This window comes from Oncorhynchus clarkii, chromosome 13 (genome assembly GCF_045791955.1).
Source record: "Oncorhynchus clarkii lewisi isolate Uvic-CL-2024 chromosome 13, UVic_Ocla_1.0, whole genome shotgun sequence".
In the NCBI taxonomy this organism is placed as follows: Eukaryota; Metazoa; Chordata; class Actinopteri; order Salmoniformes; family Salmonidae; genus Oncorhynchus; species Oncorhynchus clarkii.
Window position 1 is genome coordinate 54266020 of NC_092159.1, and position 25521 is coordinate 54291540.

General features: G+C 43.8%; 2 protein-coding genes across 2 annotated transcripts in view; both read right to left on the reverse strand.

The window, feature by feature from the left end:
• Window positions 1-800: 800 nt before the first annotated feature.
• LOC139365090 (sodium/myo-inositol cotransporter 2-like) lies at window positions 801-14963 on the reverse strand. Its single transcript, XM_071102466.1, has 17 exons — window positions 14905-14963; window positions 14622-14796; window positions 13554-13625; window positions 13137-13241; window positions 12680-12739; window positions 11670-11774; window positions 11393-11498; window positions 10774-10854; window positions 9118-9323; window positions 8694-8829; window positions 8455-8562; window positions 4692-4842; window positions 4427-4595; window positions 1968-2183; window positions 1554-1725; window positions 1347-1352; window positions 801-1257 (listed from the first exon to the last, which is right to left on the reverse strand). The coding sequence occupies exons 1-17, from the start codon at window positions 14946-14948 to the stop codon at window positions 1034-1036; spliced, it is 2136 nt and encodes a 711-aa protein (XP_070958567.1). The 5' UTR covers window positions 14949-14963; the 3' UTR covers window positions 801-1033.
• Window positions 14964-23264: 8301 nt separating this feature from the next.
• Window positions 23265-25521, reverse strand: part of LOC139423585 (delphilin-like) — a 3826-nt gene continuing 1569 nt past the window's right edge. Inside the window, exons 2-4 of the mRNA XM_071175174.1 lie at window positions 25200-25318; window positions 24626-24790; window positions 23265-24487 (exon numbers count right to left, since the gene is read on the reverse strand). Coding sequence (XP_071031275.1) covers window positions 24404-24487; window positions 24626-24790; window positions 25200-25318 — 368 coding nt within the window. The 3' untranslated portion in view covers window positions 23265-24403. The remainder of the gene's footprint in view (window positions 24488-24625; window positions 24791-25199; window positions 25319-25521) is intronic.

Genomic DNA, 25521 nt, shown 5'->3' on the forward strand with positions numbered 1-25521 from the left:
GGTGGGATGGGCTGAGAGTGGCTGAGTGGTGGGATGGGCTGAGAGTGGCTGAGAGTGGCTGAGGGGTGGGATGGGCTGAGAGTGGCTGAGGGGTGGGATGGGCTGAGAGAGGCTGAGTGGTGGGATGGGCTGAGAGTGGCTGAGGGGTGGGATGGGCTGAGAGTGGCTGAGTGGTGGGATGGGCTGAGAGTGGCTGAGTGGTGGGATGGGCTGAGAGTGGCTGAGGGGTGGGATGGGCTGAGAGTGGCTGAGGGGTGGGATGGGCTGAGAGTGGCTGAGGGGTGGGATGGGCTGAGAGTGGCTGAGGGGTGGGATGGGCTGAGAGTGGCTGAGGGGTGGGATGGGCTGAGAGTGGCTGAGGGTGGGGATGGGCTGAGAGTGGCTGAGGGTGGGGATGGGCTGAGGGGTGGGATGGGCTGAGGGGTGGGATGGGCTGAGGGTTGGGATGGGCTGAGGGTTGGGATGGGCTGAGAGTAGCTGAGGGTTGGGATGGGCTGAGGGGTGGGATGGGCTGAGAGTGGCTGAGGGTTGGGCTGAGAGTGGCTGAGGGTTGGGCTGAGAGTGGCTGAGGGTTGGGCTGAGAGGGGCTGAGAGTGGCTGAGGGTTGGGCTGAGAGTGGCTGAGGGTTGGGATGGGCTGAGGGGTGGATGGGCTGAGAGTGGCTGAGGGTTGGGATGGGCTGAGGGGTGGGATGGGCTGAGAGTGGCTGAGGGTTGGGCTGAGAGTGGCTGAGGGTTGGGCTGAGAGTGGCTGAGATTAAAGAGTGTGTGGTAATGTATTATTGTTTTGTGACTGCTTTATATAAAATGTCAAATGTATGTGTATGTAACAAAAAATTCTGTAAAAACTAAATGAAGATATTTGTCCTCTGAAGAGGGGGGGGTGGAGGGGTTAAAAAAACCTATACATTGCTATTGTACAATAATAAATAACAGCCTGTGCTGTGACACTTCAGCAGCTCTCCGATGATGCTGCAGCAATGGCCAAGCACCACCTGTCCCTTCCAATATCATTGGCTGTTGAGAATTCCTCACTAGGCCCAGTAGCCAATGATAAAGACGGCGATGGAGAGGCAGATGATGAGGTTGGCGTCGACCACCTGGCTAAGGCATGGGTCCTCTTCCAGAGAGCTAGCGGGGTCGAGAAGAAGAGGGGGTTGTGGGGCGCTGTCACCCTCCTTTTGCCTCTCCATCCCACAAAGCCAGTAGAGGGCGGCCTTCAGCCTGGACTGGCTCCTCACACTGGCTTCTGAAGAGACTGGGGTGAGAGAAGTGTGGGTATATGCGTATGAGCAGTGTTTGACTTGGACTGGAACACACCTGTACTGGCGCCTCAGTTATGAGTACCGGCATCTTATAGAATATTGCTGTTTTAAAAATATTCCTGCACCTAAATATAAACAGTACTGGCACCCAAAATGAGTGCTGGCACCTATTTCAGTCCACTTCAAGCACTGGGATTGTGAGTATTGTATGAATCATGGTCCTTAGTATTGTTGAAGCAACTTACCAGTTTTAACCTACTGCTACTTAAAAAGGGACAACACTACCCACCTTTCCTCTGAAGGTGTGTCTCTCCGTTAGCCTTCTCCTGCTCTCTGTCTTCTATCTCCTGCTCTGCACTCTCCTCGGTCTCTGTAGCACTAGTCACAGTCTCTACTGTCTCTAAAGCTCCACTGCTCTTCTCCACCTTATCAAATCTGGTGAACCAGGTGAGGCGGCTGATCTGTTCCGTAGCAACAACAACACAGACACAGCAACGGTTAGTGATAGGCCATACATTTATTACACTGTCTATCTCAAGTTTATATTTGATTTAGACAGTACTGTAGATGCAAATTCTTAATTTATCACAGTGTCGTTGAAATCAATAGGTTGATTTGTTCAAATACACAATTGCCATCATAATCACTATCAAGATACTGTATTTGAGCTCTGGTTTAGTAGCACTCCCCAGCCTCCCCTCACCTGCTCTGGGCTGGGTTTCTCCGTGGCCAGGCTGACTCCCACCACCACCACCAGGGTGAGCAGAGACAGCATGGTGGAGAAGTAGAGGTAGTGGACATGTTTCACCACATCAGGCCTGCTGTCCTCCTGGTAACACAGTGGTGAGGGATAGATAAAGTCTAGGGCCATCCTCACACCGCCCACCAGTAGGCCCAGGAACAGGCCCCAGAAAGCCCCCTGCAGAACACAAAGGAGGGACATTTCATCTCTACATCATCTTTCAATACATCTGACTTTTACTGCAATCTGATTGCAAATTGAGTAGCATTTAATTCCTGTAGGTGAAAAACCAAGTACAGCCTATTTTCAGATGCAAACACTTACCTTCACTACAGACACCTTCACTACACACACCTTCACTACAGACACTTTCACTACACACACCTTCACTTCACACACCTTCACTACAGACACCTTCACTACACACACCTTCACTACAGACACCTTCACTACACACACCTTCACTTCACACACCTTCACTACAGACACTTTCACTACACACACTTTCACTTCACACACCTTCACTACAGACACTTTCACTACAGACACCTTCACTTCATACACCTTCACTAGACACCTTCACTTCACACACCTTCACTACACACACCTTCACTAGACACACCTTCACTAGACACACCTTCACTACACATACAGTACCAAAAGTTTGGACACACCTACTCATTCAAGGGTTTTTCTTCCTTTGTACTATTTTTTACATTGTAGAATAATAGTGAAGACATAAACTATGAAATAACACATGGAATCGTGTAGTAACCAAAAAAGTTAAACAAGTCAAAATATATTTTATATTTTAGATTCTTCAAAGTAGCCACCCTTTGCCTTGATGACAGCTTTGCACACTCTTGGCATTCTCTCAATCAGCTTCATGAGGTAGTCACCTGGAATGCATTTCAATTAACAGGTGTGCCTTGTTAAGTTAATTTGTGGAATTTCTTTCCTTAATGCGTTTGAGCCAATCAGTTGTGTTGTGACAAGGTAGGGGTGGTATACAGAAGATAGCCCTATTTGGTAAAAGACCAAGTCCATATTATGGCAAGAACAGCTCAAATAAGCAAAGAGAAACGACAGTCCATCATTACATTAAGGCATGAAGGTCAGTCAATACGGAACTCTGCAGTCGCAAAAACCATCCAGCTCTAAGATGAAACTGTCTCTCATGAGGACCGACAAAGGAAAGGAAGACCCAGAATTAACTCTGCTGCAGAGGATAAGTTCATAAGAGTTACCAGCCTCAGAAATTGCAGCCCAAATAAATGCTTTCAAGAGTTCAAATAACAGACACATCTCAACATCAACTGTTCAGAGGAGACTGTGTGAATCAGGCCTTCATGGTCGAATTGCTGCAAAGAAACCAGTACTAAAGTACACCAATAATAAGAAGAGACTTGCTTGGGCAAAGAAACATTCGACCATGGAAATGTGTCCTTTGGTTTGAGTCCAAATGTTAGATTTTTGGTTCCATTTTTGGTGTCTTTGTGAGAGGCAGATTAGTGAACGGATGCTCTCCGCATGTGTGGTTCCCATTGTGAAGCATGGAGGAGGAGGTGTGATGGTGTGGGGGTGCTTTGCTGGTGACACTGTCAGTGATTTATTTAGAATTCAAGGCACACTTAACCAGCATGGCTACCATAATTTGTTTTTCAACAGGACAATGACCCAACACACCTCCCGGCTTTGTAAAGGCTATTTGACCGAGAAGGAGAGTGATGGAGTGCGGCATCATATGACCTGGCCTCCACAATCACCCGACCTCACCCCAATTGAGATTGTTTGGGAAGATTTGGACCCAAGCAGCCAACAAGTGCTTAGCATATGTGGGAATCTCAAATATAAAATAGATTTGGATTTGTTTAACACTTTTTTGGTTACGACATGATTCCGTATGTGTTATTTCATAGTTTTGATGTCTTCACTATCATTCTACAATATTGAAATAAAGAAAGAAAACCCCTTGAATGAGTAGTTTGTGTCCAAACCTTTGACTAGTACTGTACCTTCACTACAGACATGTTCACTACACACAATTTCACTACACAAAACTTCACTACAGACACCTTCACTACACACTATTTCACTACACAAAACTTCACTACAGACAGCTTCACTCCACATACTTTCACTATACAAACCTCCACTACAAATAATTTCACTACACACATTTTCACTACACACACTTTCACTACACAAATTCACTACACACTGCATATACCTTCACTGCACATACTTTCACTGCACATACTTCCACTACAAATACCTTCACTACACACATTTTCACCAGACACCTTCACTACAAACCTTTACTATAGATCATTTCACTACAGACACCTTCACTACAGACACCTTCACTACCTCACATACTGTACTCTGTATTCTCCCCCCCAACACACACACAAGCACACCTTCTCATTGGTCCTCTTCCAGAAGCATCCAGTCAGGAAGACGATGGAAACAGGGGGCTGGAGATAGGTACTGATGGACTGGATGTAGATGAACAGCTGTCCTCCCTGACTGGCCTGGACCACAGGGATCCAGAGCACTGACACCACCACCAGAACCAGCACAAACATCCTGAGGAGGATAGTGTATGTGTACCTTCCCACGAGCATGAGTATGTGTATGCATGAGTATGTGTATGCATGAGTATGAGTGCATGTGTATGTATACCTTCCCACGAGCATGAGTTCCCACTCGGTTGCTCGGGGCCGGACATGCCTCCACAGGTCCATGGTGAAGATGGTGCTGGAGCTGTTGAAGATGGAGGTGAGGGAGGACATGAGAGCAGCAATCATCACCGCCATCATCAGACCACGCAGACCTGGAGAGCAAGAGAGAGAGAGACAGGAGTATGGAGAGTGCACACAGAGAGAGACAGGAGTATGGAGAGTACACAGAGAGAGAGGGAGAGAGACAGGAGTATGGAGAGTGCACACAGAGAGAGACAGGAGTATGGAGAGTGCACACAGAGAGAGACAGGAGTATGGAGAGTACAGAGAGAGAGAGAGAGAGAGACAGGAGTATGGAGAGTGCACACAGAGAGAGACAGGAGTATGGAGAGTACAGAGAGAGAGAGAGACAGGAGTATGGAGAGTACACACAGAGAGAGACAGGAGTATGGAGAGTACACAGAGAGAGAGGGAGAGAGAGAGAGGAGTATGGAGAGTACACTGAGGGAGAGAGACAGGAGTATGGAGAGTACACAGAGGGAGAGAGACAGGAGTATGGAGAGTACACTGAGAGAGAGAGAGAGAGAGAGAGAGAGAGAGAGAGAGACAGGAGTATGGAGAGTGCACAGAAAGAGAGAGACAGGAGTATGGAGAGTACACAGAAAGAGAAACAGGAGTATGGAGAGTACACAGAGAGAGAGAGAGAGAGAGAGAGAGACAGGAGTATGGAGAGTGCACACAGAGAGAGACAGGAGTATGGAGAGTACAGAGAGAGAGAGGGAGAGAGACAGGAGTATGGAGAGTGCACACAGAGAGAGACAGGAGTATGGAGAGTGCACACAGAGAGAGACAGGAGTATGGAGAGTACAGAGAGAGAGAGAGAGAGAGAGAGAGAGACAGGAGTATGGAGAGTGCACACAGAGAGAGACAGGAGTATGGAGAGTACAGAGAGAGAGAGAGACAGGAGTATGGAGAGTACACACAGAGAGAGACAGGAGTATGGAGAGTACACAGAGAGAGAGGGAGAGAGAGAGAGGAGTATGGAGAGTACACGAAGGGAGAGAGACAGGAGTATGGAGAGTACACAGAGGGAGAGAGACAGGAGTATGGAGAGTACACTGAGAGAGAGAGAGAGAGAGAGAGAGAGAGACAGGAGTATGGAGAGTGCACAGAAAGAGAGAGACAGGAGTATGGAGAGTACACAGAAAGAGAAACAGGAGTATGGAGAGTACAGAGAGAGAGAGAGAGAGAGAGAGAGACAGGAGTATGGAGAGTGCACACAGAGAGAGACAGGAGAGAGAGTACAGAGAGAGAGAGAGACAAGAGTATGGAGAGTACACACAGAGAGAGACAGGAGTATGGAGAGTACACTGAGGGAGAGAGAGAGACAGGAGTATGGAGAGTACATAGAGGGAGAGAGACAGGAGTATGGAGAGTACACTGAGGGAGAGAGAGAGACAGGAGTATGGAGAGTACACAGAGGGAGAGAGACAGGAGTATGGAGAGTACACTGAGGGAGAGAGAGAGACAGGAGTATGGAGAGTACAGAGAGAGAGAGAGACAAGAGTATGGAGAGTACACACAGAGAGAGACAGGAGTATGGAGAGTACACAGAGAGAGAGGGAGAGAGAGGAGTATGGAGACTACACTGAGGGAGAGAGACAGGAGTATGGGGCGTACACTGAGGGAGAGAGAGATACAGGAGTATGGAGAGTACACACAGAGAGAGACAGGAGTATGGAGAGTACACAGAGAGAGAGGGAGAGAGAGACAGGAGTATGGAGAGTACACAGAGGGAGAGAGACAGGAGTATGGAGATTACACAGAGGGAGAGAGAGACAGGAGTATGGAGAGTACACAGAGAGAGACAGGAGTATGGGGAGTACAGAGAGAGAGAGAGACAGGAGTATGGAGAGTACACAGAGAGAGAGAGAGAGGAGTATGGAGAGTACAGAGAGACAGAAGTATGGAGAGTACAGAGAGAGAGACAGGAGTATGGAGAGTACACAGAGAGAGAGAGAGAGAGAGACAGAAGTATGGAGAGTACAGAGAGACAGGAGTATGGAGAGTACACAGAGAGAGAGAGAGAGAGAGAGGAGTATGGAGAGTACAGAGAGAGACAGGAGTATGGAGAGTACACAGAGAGAGAGAGAGAGAGAGAGAGACAGGAGTATGGAGAGTACAGAGAGAAAGACAGAAGTATGGAGTATGGAGAGTACAGAGAGAAAGACAGAAGTATGGAGAGTACAGAGCGAGACAGGAGTATGAAGAGTACAGAGCGAGACAGGAGTATGAAGAGTACACAGTAAGAGAAAATGGGGGAGAGAGAGAGAGAGAGAGAGGAGTATGGAGAGTACAGAGAGAAAGACAGAAGTACGGAGAGTACAGAGAGAGACAGGAGTATGGAGAGTACAGAGAGAGACAGGAGTATGGAGAGTACAGAGAGAAAGACAGAAGTATGGAGAGTACAGAGCGAGACAGGAGTATGAAGAGTACACAGAGAGAGAGAAAATGGGAGAGAGAGTGAAAGAGGGAGAATGTACATGTGTGTATGACATTGTTACATTTTATTTTCCTGTCAAATCATCAGTTGGCAACACATCCCTTATGGGATTAATTGACACAAACAAATATTACAATAATTCACTGTGATAATTCACTGTGATAATTCACTGTGATAATTCACTGATAATTCACTGTGATAATTCACTGATAATTCACTGTGATAATTCACTGTGATAATTCACTGATAATTGTTCTCTTCCATTGTTCTCTGCAGTACGCATCGCATGAAGTGTATATGTGTATATTTGAAAGAGACAGAAGCCCTGTTTATACCTGCCTCTAACATGTGTCCTTATATTGTTTGTTTACACTTATAAGATCTGACTACAATCAGATCTCAATGTAACTTTTAATCAGGCTGTGTCACAACCGGCCGTGACCGGGAGTCCCATAGGGCGGTGCACGATTGTCCAGCGTCGTTAGGGGAGGGTTTGGGTGGGGGGCTTTACTTAGTTCATCGCGCTCTAGCGACTCCTTGTGGCGGGCCGGGCGCCTGCAGGCTGACCTCGGTCTTCAGTTGAACAGTATCTCCTCCGACACATTGGTGCGGCTGGCTTCTGGGTTAAGCTGGCAGGTGTTAAGATGCGTGGTTTGGCGGGTCATGTTTAGGAGGACACATGACTCGACCTTCGCCTCTCCGGAGCCCCAAGGGGAGCTGCAGCGATGAGACAAGATCGTAATTGGATAAGATGAAAAGGGGGATAAAATACAAAAAACACAGAAGCAGGTCTAGAGAGTGGAAGAAACACACAGCAGGTAAACCGCGGGGTGTTGGGTTGAGCGTGCAGAGAGTGACAGAGAGACGGGGAGACTTTAGTCCACAAAAACAACTTTACTAAGACAGAAAATAAATAGAACAAAGAAAATCACTTCGGTTTGGCTTGTTCCTTCTTCTCTACTGTGGCTTGGTGTCGGTCTCTCCCCCTTCTCCCCCGCGGTGTGCCCCCGGGCTCCTTTTATTTGGCCTCCACGGCTGGTTGGCACTTTCCTCTAATTACCTCCACTTTGAGCTGTCTGTGTCGGGGTGCACAGCTCCCTTATCCCCAGCAGAGGGAGCCAACGTCGTCTCACCACCTCCCCTCTATTACCATCCCCCGGGGTAGACCTCCTGGGATACCACAAGGTGTTTGTGTGTACAGGAAGTGACAAAGACAGATGGAGATATACAACATGTTACAGAGAGAAGAAAAGTTCCTCACCTGAGGGCAGTAGCTTCATGACCAGTTTGGCGTAGGCGATGTCTGAACAGCCCACTGGGTTCCCACACACCTCAGTACACACCTCAGGGTCACCACACGCCACCTCGTCTAGACGCAACAACAACGCTGCTGTAAATATACTGTCTCTCCTTTGTTTGATAGTGGTATCAGCAGGTTTTACCTAGGTACAGTATCCTCTCTAGAGTTACTGCCAAAGCCTTGCACTTAGGACATTGTACCTGGGTAGAGTATTCTGCTGATCATGCCGGGCAGGACCATCATGAAGAAGGGCAGGATCTTGAGGTAGGCAGCCAGCAGGGAGCCTCCTTTAGCATGGAGCAGGTTCTTAGCAGACAGGGAGCGCTGCACTATCACCTGGATACAACACAACACAGAATCAGTGACTGGAACTGTTGACAGAGCAGCTGAATGTGGCTCCCAAGTGTATAGAGCACTTAACCAATCCATCTGTTTTATTATTAAGGTGAATCAAAACTCTCCTGTCAGTGATGCAACAATGCCAATACGGTGATTTACAGTTCAAGTTAGATGGTGTTCTAAAGCCTAGTGTTTCCATTCCCCTTTAAGGTGTATCAATTCTGATACCTCAGATCTTCTCCTCTTGGCCATCTAGTGACTGTCCCTAAGCAGTGTCACTGTTACCTGATCTGAGCACCAGTACCACATGGAGGGTATGGACATGCCCAGGAGGATGCCCGGCCAGGGCAGGTCAGAGGTCACAGGGTCACGGAACAGGTGGAAGGCGTCGTCCCGGGGGATGCCACATGTGGTGTTAGGGACACGGACAGAGGGGATGGCCGTAGCATACCCCTCTAGGAGGGCGTTCCAGCCCCCCACCTCAGCGAAACCTCCACAGGAGTAGGGCAGAGTTAGACAGTTAGGCAAACTGTACTGCACTGCCCTGTACTGTACTGTACTGCCCTGTACTGTACTGTACTCCCCTGTACTGTACTGTACTGCCCTATACTGCCCTGTACTGTACTGCCCTGTACTGTACTGTACTTAACTGTACTGTACTGTACTGTACTGCACTGTACTGCCCTGTACTGTACTGCCCTGTACTGTACTCCCCTGTACTGTACTGCCCTGTACTGTACTCCCCTGTACTGCTCTGTACTGTACTGTACTGCCCTGTACTGTACTCCCCTGTACTGCCCTGTAATGTACTGTAGAAATATAAATATATATATAATATAAATATAGATTTAAAAATAATTTAAATCAATGAATACTGCCCTGTACTGTACTGCCCTGTACTGCCCTGTACTGTACTGTACTGCCCTGCACTGTACTGTACTGTACTGACCTGTACTGTACTGTAATGCCCTGTACTGTACTGTCATACCCTGTACTGCCCTGTACTGTACTGTACTGCCCTGTACTGTACTGTAATGCCCTGTACTGCCCTGTACTGTAATGCCCTGTACTGTACTGTACTGTAATGCCCTGTACTACCCTGTACTGTACTGTACTGCCCTGTACTGCCCTGTACTGCCCTGTACTGTACTGTAATGCCCTGTACTGCCCTGTACTGTACTGTAATGCCCGGTACTGCCCTGTACTGTACTGCCTTGTACTGCCCTGTACTGCCCTGTACTGTACTGTACTGCCCTGTACTGTACTGTACTGCCCTGTACTGCCCTGTACTGTACTGTACTGCCCTGTACTGTACTGTACTGCCCTGTACTGCCCTGTACTGTACTGCCCTGTACTGTACTGCCCTGTACTGTACTGCCCTGTACTGTACTATACAGAGTGTAAACTATACAGAGAGTGAAAAACATGAAAATCTATAACTGAGGAAATCTAAAATCTAGTTGGAACGTTTTTCTGATTAAAGACAAAGTATTTATCTTTGAATCATACACTGAGTATAAAAAACATTAGGGACACCTGCTCTTTCCATGACATAGTCTAACCACGTGACAGCTATGATCCATTATTGATGGCACTTAAATCCACCTCAATCAGTGTAGATGGTAGTAGGTGTCAGGCACACTGCTTTGTGTCAAGAACTGCAACGCTGCTGGGTTTTTCACGCTCAACAGTTTCCCGTGTGTATCAAGAATGGTCCACTACCCAAAGGACATCCAGACAACTTGACACAACTGTGTGCAGCATTGGAGTCAACATGGGCCAGCATCCCTGTGGAAAGCTTTCAACACCTTGTAGAGTCCATACCCCAACGAATTGAGGCTGTTCTAAGGCAACTCAATATTAGGGAGGTGTTCCTAATGTTTTGTAAACTCAGTGTATACAGTACCCACCGATCAACACAGCACCAAAGCAGAGACTTACTGAAGCCCATGAGGGTGAGTGCTCCTATCAACATGATGCCAGTCTGGGCAGCGTCTGTGTACATGACAGCAGCCAGACCACCTGAAACAACACAGCACAACACTGAACCAGGCTGTATGTTTGAACTGGTAGACTTTAGGAAAAATATGATTGTTTTGGAAGAGAGTGAAAGAGAGAAAGGGACATAGAGAGAGAAAATGAGTGAGAGAGTGAGATAGAGAGACAGAAAGAGAGACACAGAGAGAGACAGAGTGAGAGAGAGAGAGACAGAGAGAGAGAGAAAGAGTGAGAGAGTGAGTGAGAGAGACAGAGAGAGAGACTTTAACTATTTGTACATTGTTACAACACTGTATATATATGTATATAATATGACATTTGTAATGTCTTTATCGTTTTGAAACTTCTGTATGTGTAATGTTTACTGTTAATTTGTATTGTTTATTTCACTTTTGTATATTATCTACCTCACTTGCTTTGGCAATGTTAACACATGTTTCCCATGCCAATAAAGCCCCTTGAATTGAATTGAATTGAATTGAGAGAGAAAGAGAGAGAGAGAGAGAGAGACAGAGTGAGAGACAGTGAGAGAGAGAGACAGAGAGAGAGAATAGCAGGGTACCTGTTACAGTGTAGAGAGCAGTGATGAGCAGAAGCACCACCACAGCTACATAGATGTTCCATTGCAGGGCCTGTTGAATAAACACTGCCCCAGCATACATATCCACCTGCACACACACACACACACACACGCACACACGCACGCATGCACGCATGACGCACACACAGCAGCGGAGCAAGCGGTCTCAATTCATTCAATAGATTCACGTCCAAAACAATGTTGTATTGAGAAAGTAAATAGCTGATGAGATACATAGAAGTGTTTTGACTTTACTTACCGATATCTTTGTGAAGATGTAAATGAATAAATACAAAATAGCTATGAATAATTGTATTCGCTTCCCCCCGAATCGCTTCTGCAAGTATTCAGGCATGGTTGTCACCTGCATGTTAGGGATACAGGGAAACAGACAGAACATGAATGATTGAACAAGTTATCACCACTGTGATCTAAAGTATCTCAGTACACAGAGAGGGAAGTGTTGTGTCTCAGTACACAGAGAGGGAAGTGTTGTGTCTCAGTACACAGAGAGGGAAGTGTTGTGTCTCAGTACACAGAGAGGGAAGTGTTGTCTCAGTACACAGAGAGGGAAGTGTTGTGTCTCAGTAAACAGAGAGGGAAGTGTTGTGTCTCAGTACACAGAGAGGAAAGTGTTGTGTCTCAGTACACAGAGAGGGAAGTGTTGTGTCAGTACACAGAGAGGGAAGTGTTGTGTCTCAGTACACAGAGAGGGAAGTGTTGTGTCAGTACACAGAGAGGAAAGTGTTGTGTCTCAGTACACAAGAGAGGAAATTGTTGTGTCAGTACACAGAGAGGGGAGTGTTGTGTCAGTACACAGAGAGGGAAGTGTTGTGTCTCAGTACACAGAGAGGAAAGTGTTGTGTCAGTACACAGCGAGGGAAGTGTTGTGTCTCAGTACACAGAGAGGAAAGTGTCGTGTCTCAGTACACAGAGAGGGAAGTGTTGTGTCTCAGTAAACAGAGAGGGAAGTGTTGTGTCTCAGTACACAGAGAGGGAAGTGTTGTGTGAGTACACAGAGAGGGAAGTGTTGTGTCTCAGTACACAGAGAGGGAAGTGTTGTGTCTCAGTACACAGAGAGGAAAGTGTCGTGTCTCATTAAACAGAGAGGAATATTCAATAAAATCTTCTCACCTGTAATGGTGTAATTTGAGCGCTGAAATACTTGGCTCGATGTTGCATATAATTTCAGTAGGCCTACTTGTGGGTTTGTGATATTTCAGCAGTACAGACAGTGGACTGATAGAAAGGTGTGTGTTGACCTCTCACCCCGGAAGCGATATAGATGGGCAGGAAAAGCCAACCCAAGAGCAGCACCATCAGCATCCCCTGCCAACCAGAGACATCGATACTTGTGATTTATGCAAAGCTTAGTATGAAAAAAGTAATATTTTTAAGTTTGCATTAAACCATATGCCCTATCAAAAATCATGTGCAGATGTAGGGTCTTAATTATTCCTGTAGCAACAGGAAATGTGAATTATTGTGTGGATTGTATGTAATTAATAAACATTTATGTAGAGGTTGATACATTTGTCGTGATGGAAAAATCAAGTCTGAAATTTCTAAGTGGAAATTCCAAACTTCAGAAGCCTTTTAAACCTAAATTGCCTGCATTGCAGGAACGTTCTCCAGCAACAGGGTGAGCAAATTAAGATCCTGCATCTGTAATAGAGATGCACATCCAGTTTATAATTAATTATAATGTCCAAATGTATAGTCTTACGTTCCACTCATATGCCACAGCACTGATGCCCGCTGCAGCTCCTGAGCCTGCCAGGCCCATGAAGTGGCCGCTACCCACATTACTGGCAAACAGAGAGGTGCCCACCTGCAGAGAGAGAGTGTCAGAGAGATAAAGAGAGAGAGAATGTGTGAGTGACAATACAACAATGTCTGACCTTAAGCCAACCCCATTGTAAAGTATTCATATCTCCCCATATAAAATCTCAGTTCCCCCCCAATAACATTACAAGGACTGCTTTGTTTCTCCATCTGGTTTGGTCCTTGACTATTCAGAACAAGAGGAATAAATCAACACTGGTTCCTCTTGGCATCAAACATCTGGAATCCATTCAACATACTGAGTGGATGTCATTTGTGTGTCGTTTCCATAGCAACATCTCTGTTTCTTTTCACTCACCGGCCACCAGGTCATGCTCTTTCCTGCCAGGAAGTATCCATCCACCGTGCTCCGCTTGGTTTTCCACATGGACTGGAAGGGAAGGACTGACTGTTACACACATTCTCTATTCAGACTTTAATGTGTGCTGAAGGAGAGTGCTGAATTAGTGTACTGAAGGAGTGTACTGAATTAGTGTACTGAAGGAGTGTGCTGAATTAGTGTACTGAAGGAGTGTGCTGAATTAGTGTACTGAAGGAGTGTGCTGAATTAGTGTACTGAAGGAGTGTACTGAATTAGTGTGCTGAAGTAGTGTGCTGAATTAGTGTGCTGAAGGTGTGTACTGAATTAGTGTACTGAAGTAGTGTACTGAATTAGTGTGCTGAAGGAGTGTGCTGAATTAGTGTACTGAAGGAGTGTGCTGAGTTAGTGTGCTGAAGGTGTGTACTGAATTAGTGTACTGAAGTAGTGTACTGAATTAGTGTGCTGAAGTAGTGTACTGAATTAGTGTGCTGAAGGAGTGTGCTGAATTAGTGTACTGAAGGAGTGTACTGAATTAGTGTACTGAAGTAGTGTACTGAATTAGTGTGCTGAAGGAGTGTGCTGAATTAGTGTACTGAAGGAGTGTGCTGAATTAGTGTGCTGAAGGTGTGTACTGAATTAGTGTACTGAAGTAGTGTACTGAATTAGTGTGCTGAAGTAGTGTACTGAATTAGTGTGCTGAAGGAGTGTGCTGAATTAGTGTACTGAAGGAGTGTGCTGAATTAGTGTACTGAAGGAGTGTGCTGAATTAGTGTGCTGAAGGAGTAAAGGAGAGTGCTGAAGAAGTGTACTGAAGTAGAACAACTCTACTTTGAGATTGAGATGCAAGAATATACTGTAGAGCAACAACCAAACAAATCCCAATAGAGCACATGACATGTTTCAGTCAATCTCACCAGAGCTACTGATGTGTCTGGAATAAATCAAATCATTTAGAAATGGAATCCTAATCCCTATATAGTGCACTACTTTTGGCCAGCTACATAGGAATAGGGTTTCATTTTGGATGCCATTAGGGTGCCTTTTCCCAAATTTGCTCCTACTTACCCAGAGGCCCACAGCCAGTACAAGGAGGAAGTAGACAACGAGCACCACAATGTCTATGGTGACCAGGGTGGGTACACCTAAACCTGGGGATTGGGAGGGGGGCACGGTGGTCCCCTGAGTGGTAGCCATACTTGGGTCAAAGGTCACTGGAATTCTCAGGGAGTGATTGCGTATTCTGCTGGTGAGGGAAATGTAGTCATTGTTGATTCTAATCACAATAGAGCCTCCAAACACTCGATTCACTAGATTCACAGAATTACCTTATTTACATAAGTATACAGACCCTTTGCTATGAGACTCGAAATTGAGCTCAGGTGCATCCTGCATCCATCGATCATCTTTGAGATGTTTCTACAACTTGATTGGAGTACACCTGTGGTCAATTCAATTGATTGGACATGATTTGGAAAGACACACACCTGTCTATAAAAGGTCCCACAGTTGACAGTGCATGTCAGAGCAAAAACCAAGCCATAAGGTGGAAGGAATTGTCCTTAGAGCTCTGAGGCAGGATTGTGTCGAGGCACAGATCTGGGGAAGGGTAAAAAAACATTTCTGCAGCATTGAAGGTCCCCAAGAACACAGTGGCCTCCATCATTCTTAAATGAAAGAAGTTTGGAACCACCAAGACTCTTCCTAGAGCTGACCGCCCGGTCAAACTGAGCAATCGGGGGAGAAGGGCCTTGGTCAGGTGACCAAGAATCATAGCTTTCACCTTGATTCACCAAAAAGGACAACCATCTCTGCAGCACTCCACCAATCAGGCCTTTATGGTAGAGTGGCCAGGCGGAAGCCACTCCTCAGTAGAGTTTGCCAAAAGGCACCTGAAGGACTCTCAGACCATGAGAAACAAGATTCTCTGGTCTGATGAAACCAAGATTGAACTCTTTGGCCTGAATGCCAAGCGTCACATCTGGATGAAACCTGGCACCATCCCTACGGTGAAGCATGGGGATGGCAACATCATGCTGTGGTGATGTTTTTCAGTGGCAGGGACTGGGAGACTAGTCAGGATCGAGGGAAAGATGAACGGAGCAAAGTATAGAGATATCCTTGATGAAAACCTGCTCCAGAGCTCTCAGGACCTCAGCCTGGGGTAAAGGTTCACCTTCCAACAGGACAACCCTAAGCACAGAGCCAAGACAACACAGGACTGGCTACAGGACAAGTTTCTGAATGTCCTTGAGTGGCCCAGCCAGAGCTTGGACTTGAATCAGTTCAAACATCTCTGGGGAGACCTGAAAATAGCTGTGCAGGGACACTCCCCATCCAATCTGATAAAGCGTGAGAGGATTGGGAGGAACTGCCCAAATACAGGTGTACGAAGATTGTAGCTTCATACCTGAGAAGACTCGTTGCTGTAATCGCTGCCAAAAGTGCTTCAACAAAATACTGTGTAAAGGGTCTGAATACTTATGTAAATGTAATATTTCAGTTTATTTTATGTTGCAAAAAAAAAGTAAAACCTTTTTTTGCTTTGTCATTATGGGGTATTGTGTGTACATTGGTGAGAAAAAACATTTTAGAGTAAGTCAAGGGGTCTGAATACTTTCCGAAAGCATTGTACACATACATATACAGGTTTTACGCTATACTCACTGGACCCTGACCGGAGTTTATACATTATCCAGGTTTTACGCTATACTCACTGGACCCTGACCGGAGTTTATACATTATCTAGGTTTTACGCTATACTCACTGGATCCTGACCGGAGTTTATACATATACAGGTTTTACGCTATACTCACTGGACCATGGACTCTACAAGGTGTTGAAAGCGTTCCACAGGGATGCTGGCCCATGTTGACTCCAATGCTTCCCACACTGGAGTTTATACATTATCCAGGTTTTACGCTATACTCACTGGACCCTGACCGGAGTTTATACATTATCCAGATTTTACGCTATACTCACTGGACCCTGACCGGAGTTTATACATTATCCAGGTTTTACGCTATACTCACTGGACCCTGATTGGAGTTTATACATTATCCAGATTTTACGCTATACTCACTGGACCCTGACCAGAGTTTATACATTATCCAGATTTTACGCTATACTCACTGGACCCTGACCGGAGTTTATACATATACAGGTTTTACGCTATACTCACTGGACCCTTACTGGAGTTTATACATTATCCAGGTTTTACGCTATACTCACTGGACCCTGATCGGAGTTTATACATTATCCAGATTTTACGCTATACTCACTGGACCCTGACCGGAGTTTATACATATACAGGTTTGACGCTATACTCACTGGACCCTTACTGGAGTTTATACATTATCCAGGTTTTACGCTATACTCACTGGACCCTGATTGGAGTTTATACATATACAGGTTTTACGCTATACTCACTGGACCCTTACTGGAGTTTATACATTATCCAGGTTTTACGCTATACTCACTGGACCCTGATCGGAGTTTATACATTATCCAGATTTTACGCTATACTCACTGGACCCTGACCGGATTTTATACATTATCCTCATTCATAGTCTCAATTTGTCGGGGCGTGGACTCTACACGGTGTTGAAAGCGTTCCACAGGGATGCTGGCCCATGTTGACTCCAATGCTTCCCACAGTTGTTTCAAGTTGTCTGGATGTCCTTATGGTGGTGGACCATTCTTGATACACACGGGAAACTGTTGAATGTGAGAAACCCAGCAGTGTTGCAGTTCTTGACACAAACCGGTGTGCCTGGCACCTATTACCATATCCTGTTCAATGGCACTTCAATATTTTGTCTTGCCCATTCACCCTCTGAGTGACAGACATACACAATCCATGTCTCAGTTGTCCCAAGGCTTGAATCCTTATTTAACCTCTCCTCCCCTTCATCTACATTGATTGAAGTGTATTTAACAAGTGACATCAATAAGGGATCATATCTTTCATCTGGATTCACCTGGTCAGTCTATGTCATGGAAAGAGCAGGTCAGTACAGGTGCATCAAAGCTGGGACCGAGAGACTGAAGAACAGCTTCTAGCTCAAGGCCATCAGACTGTTAAACAGCAAACACTGACTCAGAGAGGCTGCTGCCTACATGGAGACCCGATCCCTGGCCACATGAACAAATGGATCACTAGTCACTTTAAACAATGCCCCTTTAAATAATGCCACATTAATCATGTTTACATATCCTACATTACTCATATGTATATACTGTATTTTATACCATCTATTGCACCTTGCCTATGCCGCTTAGCCATCGCTCATCCATATATTTATATGGTCATATTCTCATTCACCCCTTTTAGATTTGTGTATATTAGGTAGTTGTTGGGGAACAGTTAGATTGCTTGTTAGATATTATTGCACTGTCGGAACTAGAAGCACAAGCATTTTGCTACACTCATTAACATCTGCTAACCATGTGTATGTGACCATTAACATCTGCTAACCATGTGTATGTGACCATTAACATCTGCTAACCATGTGTATGTGACCATTAACATCTGCTAACCATGTGTATGTGACCATTAACATCTGCTAACCATGTGTATGTGACCATTAACATTTGCTAACCATGTGTATGTGACCATTAACATCTGCTAACCATGTGTATGTGACCATTAACATCTGCTAACCATGTGTATGTGACCATTAACATCTGCTAACCATGTGTATGTGACCATTAACATCTGCTAACCAATTAACATCTGCTAACCATGTGTATGTGACCATTAACATCTGCTAACCATGTGTATGTGACCATTAACATCTGCTAACCATGTGTATGTGACCATTAACATCTGCTAACCATGTGTATGTGACCATTAACATCTGCTAACCATGTGTATGTGACCATTAACATCTGCTAACCATGTGTATGTGACCATTAACATCTGCTAACCAATAACATCTGCTAACCATGTGTATGTGACCATTAACATCTGCTAACCATGTGTATGTGACCATTAACATCTGCTAACCATGTGTATGTGACCATTAACATCTGCTAACCATGTGTATGTGACCATTAACATCTGCTAACCATGTGTATGTGACCATTAACATCTGCTTAACATCTGCTAACCATGTGTATGTGACCATTAACATCTGCTAACCATGTGTATGTGACCATTAACATCTGCTAACCATGTGTATGTGACCATTAACATCTGCTAACCAATAACATCTGCTAACCATGTGTATGTGACCATTAACATCTGCTAACCATGTGTATGTGACCATTAACATCTGCTAACCATGTGTATGTGACCATTAACATCTGCTAACCATGTGTATGTGACCATTAACATCTGCTAACCATGTGTATGTGACCATTAACATCTGCTAACCATGTGTATGTGACCATTAACATCTGCTAACCATGTGTATGTGACCATTAACATCTGCTAACAATGTGTATGTGACCATTAACATCTGCTAACCATGTGTATGTGACCATTAACATCTGCTAACCAATAACATCTGCTAACCATGTGTATGTGACCATTAACATCTGCTAACCATGTGTATGTGACCATTAACATCTGCTAACCATGTGTATGTGACCATTAACATCTGCTAACCATGTGTATGTGACCATTAACATCTGCTAACCATGTGTATGTGACCATTAACATCTGCTAACCAATAACATCTGCTAACCATGTGTATGTGACCATTAACATCTGCTAACCATGTGTATGTGACCATTAACATCTGCTAACCATGTGTATGTGACCATTAACATCTGCTAACCATGTGTATGTGACCATTAACATCTGCTAACCATGTGTATGTGACCATTAACATCTGCTAACCATGTGTATGTGACCATTAACATCTGCTAACCATGTGTATGTGACCATTAACATCTGCTAACCAATAACATCTGCTAACCATGTGTATGTGACCATTAACATCTGCTAACCATGTGTATGTGACCATTAACATCTGCTAACCATGTGTATGTGACCATTAACATCTGCTAACCATGTGTATGTGACCATTAACATCTGCTAACCATGTGTATGTGACCATTAACATCTGCTAACCATGTGTATGTGACCATTAACATCTGCTAACCATGTGTATGTGACCATTAACATCTGCTAACAATGTGTATGTGACCATTAACATCTGCTAACCATGTGTATGTGACCATTAACATCTGCTAACCAATAACATCTGCTAACCATGTGTATGTGACCATTAACATCTGCTAACCATGTGTATGTGACCATTAACATCTGCTAACCATGTGTATGTGACCATTAACATCTGCTAACCATGTGTATGTGACCATTAACATCTGCTAACCATGTGTATGTGACCATTAACATCTGCTAACCAATAACATCTGCTAACCATGTGTATGTGACCATTAACATCTGCTAACCATGTGTATGTGACCATTAACATCTGCTAACCATGTGTATGTGACCATTAACATCTGCTAACCATGTGTATGTGACCATTAACATCTGCTAACCATGTGTATGTGACCATTAACATCTGCTAACCATGTGTATGTGACCATTAACATCTGCTAACCATGTGTATGTGACCATTAACATCTGCTAACCATGTGTATGTGACCATTAACATCTGCTAACCATGTGTATGTGACCATTAACATCTGCTAACAATGTGTATGTGACCATTAACATCTGCTAACCATGTGTATGTGACCATTAACATCTGCTAACCAATAACATCTGCTAACCATGTGTATGTGACCATTAACATCTGCTAACCATGTGTATGTGACCATTAACATCTGCTAACCATGTGTATGTGACCATTAACATCTGCTAACCATGTGTATGTGACCATTAACATCTGCTAACCATGTGTATGTGACCATTAACATCTGCTAACCAATAACATCTGCTAACCATGTGTATGTGACCATTAACATCTGCTAACCATGTGTATGTGACCATTAACATCTGCTAACCATGTGTATGTGACCATTAACATCTGCTAACCAATAACATCTGCTAACCATGTGTATGTGACCATTAACATCTGCTAACCATGTGTATGTGACCATTAACATCTGCTAACCATGTGTATGTGACCATTAACATCTGCTAACCATGTGTATGTGACCATTAACATCTGCTAACCATGTGTATGTGACCATTAACATCTGCTAACCATGTGTATGTGACCATTAACATCTGCTAACCATGTGTATGTGACCATTAACATCTGCTAACCATGTGTATGTGACCATTAACATCTGCTAACCATGTGTATGTGACCATTAACATCTGCTAACCATGTGTATGTGACCAATAACATGAGATTTTTGTATTTAGATTTGGTTCATATTTTGTATAGTCAGTGTATGCTGAGAAGCTCCACGGTGTAAAGTGTTATCCAAAGACCAACTAACTACAGTCCATGTTTTAATTCCCTCACACCATTCATATAATATCCTCACACCAAACATTAACTCAAGGACAATAGTCACCTTGCATTTAAGTGTACTGGACCCTACAGTACTTACCTGTCAGCTTGTAGTCAGACTCAGGGTTTAATTCCAGTTGGCCGGTCCTATAGCAGTTCTCATGGTGTATGTTGGTCTCCTTTCTGACCAGGGGATCAAACTCCACTGCCTACTTATATAAGACAACACTAGCTGGTTAAAATGTTAACGTTTTATTACCAGTGAAGTAAGAGTGTGTGTGTGTGTGTGTGTGTGTGTGTGTGTGTGTGTGTGTGTGTGTGTGTGTGTGTGTGTGTGTGTGTATGTGTGTGTGTGTGTGTGTGTGTGCGTGTGTGTGCGTGTGTGTGTGTGCGTGACAGTATAAGTTTAGTTAGATCTGTCACTACACTGACCACAGCTCTTCAGACTCTACAGTACTAGCCTTTTGCTCACAATTCCTCATAGCACTCTTATCAATTCCTCATAGCACTCTTATCAATTTTTCATAGCACTCTTATCAATGCAAAAGAGACAACAATCTCACAGATTGATCACACAGACATTTCCACTACTAAATCACTTGCATATCTCAGGTTGTTAAAAACTGTTGTTGGGTTCTAATTATCAGAATAAGAACTTGATGGACACAATGAAAGCTTAAACCAGGTTCATTCTTCCCAAAGGATCGAACAGCTGCACAGACAAAAACATATTCACACAAGCACTGATATTTAACCCTTTCTCCTATGCTGAGTCTCCTCCTACACATCCAAACAGCCAGTGCATCTCTGTTGCTAGACAGAACCTTAGTGATATCTGTTCTTCCTCACTTCATCTGACCTGACCTCTGCCCCAAAGTGCTCACTCCTCCCCAACTCACAGCTGTCATGGTGACTGGTACCAGACAGTGTCTCTTCTCCTCCCATTGGAAACCCTGATGTCTAACAATAACATATCCGGACATAATTTAAACATTATACATTACCCTCTCTCCCTCAGTGACATATCCTGACATAATGTAAACATTATACATTACCCTCTCTCCCTCAGTGACATATCCTGACATAATGTAAACAATATACATTACCCTCTCTCCCTCAGTGACATATCCTGACATAATGTAAACAATATACATTACCCTCTCTCCCTCAGTGACATATCCTGACATAATGTAAACGGTTTACATTACCCTCTCTCCCTCAGTGACATGAATAATTATATTTCAGTCAAGAAATCAGAACCCATCACTGTATTTAGGAAAAAGACAGTAATTCAGGGTAATGTTCTTATACCAGGCTTTTTATTTGTCAGCGTTGGCTGTTACAATACAAAACATAGACTTATCCGAGAGCAACAACTTCCAGAACGCATTGCAGAATATGTATAGCTACCAAGACGACAAAGTCAGAAATGAAGATCATACCGTTAGAAAACAAATGATAGCAATAACTTATCGACATGTTCTGAATAACATTATAAGCTCGTCTTCTTACATCTGCCTTATCTTATTCATTTAAAATGATCCACATTAGTTGTATTCTAAAGAATGTCCTATTTCTCTCATGTAACGAATGTCTGAAAAGCTGGAGTGTAGCTTTAATTGAATGTGTAAAATGTCCTCCATGTTTGGGTTGAAAACATCCATGTGTCAGTTACACAATCAGTCCATAAGTAGTCCGTATCAGATGACAAAGATATGTTAAAACAAGGTTTGATGAAGTTAAGTATTAACATCCTCTGACATTAAAGTCCATAGAGTTACTGTTTAAGGGATAGTTCAGCCATATTACAAAATGACATATTGGTTTCCTTACCCTACAAGCAGTCTATGGGCAAGGTATGACAGCAATCCATGCTTTAGTTTAGTTTCCATGACACTACTAACATTTTAGCATTTGTGGCACAAATCCCATTCAAGTCACAGGACTGATGTTATAATTTTCACGCATCATGTTCATATCATCTACTGTATAAGTGACTTTGTTGAGCTTCACAATCAATTTAAGATACTTGGATATTTGGACATGATGCATGAAAAATGCTAATATCGGTCGCATGACTTGAATGGGATTTGAGCCACAAATGCTAAAACATTAGAATGTGTGCCAGGGAACAGTGCCAGGGAACAGTGCCAGGGAACAGTGCCAGGGAAACGTAACCAAAGCTTGGATTGCCGTCGTACCTTGGCCATAGACTGCTTACAGGGTAAGGAAACCAAAATTTTTTACATTTGTGTGAACTATCCCTTTAAGTAATGTGCTTCAAGAAATTAGTGTGTCCCCTCATTGAATCCTAGAGGTTAAAGTGAAGGTGCAGTATGCAGAAATGATCATGAAAACGTAACAAATCCTCCTACTGTTCATAATAGAACACTGCCCGTTTACAGCAGGTCAGTATCAACACAATCAGAGACGGAGAGGAACAGAAAGTTAACAGCACAAATGTGTTTTCATAACATTCCTTTCTTTAGTAGTAATGAGTATCCACTGGATATCATACAAGACACACTTCATTCAAAATGAATAACTTGTAAATACATTCAGTGTGGTGGGTGGCTTACAAAAATATGGAACAGGTAAATCATTTAAAAAATGTTAATTATTGTAAAGCATTTCATAATTGATTACTTAAATATGTATATCCTGTATTACATATATCATTACAGTTATATTTTAGTGGTACAATATATAATACACATTTCATTCTCAAATCAGACACATTGACACAGACATTCAGTCATCTCTTTTAACTGCTGAAGTATCAAATACATGTTTTAGCAATAATAGTTTAGATCTGTATGTCTCTCAAAACGATCCAGTATTCTGTTTACCATTGCTGATCATGTTCTGTAGACTTCATCTTTCTAGCCTATAATTGTATCATACATTCATTTACAGTATATCAGACAGCTGGGTTCAAATAGTTACTGATGTCAGTCTCTTTCCTATTCCATTTCATGAATCTTTGCATTTCTATAAATGGTATAACATTTTTATTTACAAATATATAAAAAGCAAAACCATTGATCCAGTATAGCTTAATGTGTCTGTTCCAGAGGAACACTCTATAGCCATGAAATATACAAAGTTTGAGGTGTTAAACTAGCTGGACATTCAAACTACACTGTCACGTATTAAAGCCCTGTATGCTCAACTCTGCAGACAACCTAATTCCCACAATATACATTTCTTGAATTACAAAAATTGAAATACTATGAGTGCGTTTGTGTGTATGTGTGTTTGTGTGTGTGTGTTTGTACATGTATGCGGATTTTCGCATGCACTCCTGTCCGTGTGTGTGTGAGAGAGAGATAGAGAGTGTGTGTATGCCTGCCTGTCTGTCTGCCTGCCTGCCTGTCTGCCTGCCAACCCTTCTTCCTGTCTCTCTGATCACCAGGCCAGGGGTGAGGCCATTCTTGGGCTCCTGGGACTCCTAGGAGGGTTCTCATTGGCCTGGTTCTCACTAAGAGCTCTCTGAAAAACAACAATAAAACATTGTCAGACAAGACAAAAACATGCAGTACCATTACTACTACCGTCTTGATAGCACTTCTTGATAGCACTACATACTTGTCTATTTCAGAGGTCTCTTTCAAACTCTAGGCGGTTCACCTCAAACTTGGCGAGGAACTCAGTGAATATCCCAAAGAACGACTCTGTGTTGGTGGCTTGGCTGTCCTCTCCGAAGAAGGAGGCTGTCTTGGACCACTCCTCCATGGCCCTCTGCTGCAGGGACTCCAGAGACTGTAGTGCTGGGTGGATGTTCTCCAGGAAGCCCTGCTCATAGGGAAGTCAAGGATACAACAGCCAGAGGTAGGAGCTACAGTACATATTGGTGGTGGATGGGGTGAGAGACACCCATGTAAAGGGCTATTTTACAGTATGCATACTCTCACACCTGTGAATATAGAAACCTATAATGAATTATGTAATGAATCTCTCTCTCTCTCTCTCTCTCTCTCTCTCTCTCTCTCTCTCTCTCTCTCTCTCTCTCTCTCTCTCTCTCTCTCTCTCTCTCTCTCTCTCTCTCTCTCTCTCTCTCTCTCTCTCTCTCTCTCTCTCTCTCTCTCTCTCTCTCTCTCTCTCTCTCTCTCTCTCTCTCTCTCTCTCTCTCACCTGTGAATATAGAAGCCTGTAATGAATGATGTAATGAATCTCTCTCTCTCAGGTTAGTTGTGAAAGATACACTCATGACTGCAGCGAAGCGGTCATCTGCTGTAGCAGGCATTTTCTGGCAGGCAGATCGGATGTCCTGGATAGTGGTGTGAAGGTCGTTCAGGTCAGATGTGATGGTCCTCTGGTTCACTACAGAGAGTGAGAGAGTGAGATGGGAGAAAGAAAGAAAGAAAGAAAGAAGGAAAGAAAGAAAGAAAGAAAGAGAAGAAAGAAAGAAAGAAAGAAAGAAAGAAAGAAAGAAAGAAAGAAAGAAAGAAAGAGCAGGGGGAAGAACAAAGGTGGAAGAGTGCTTATGGAAAAACAGGATTACATATTTAATCTATTCATTTACA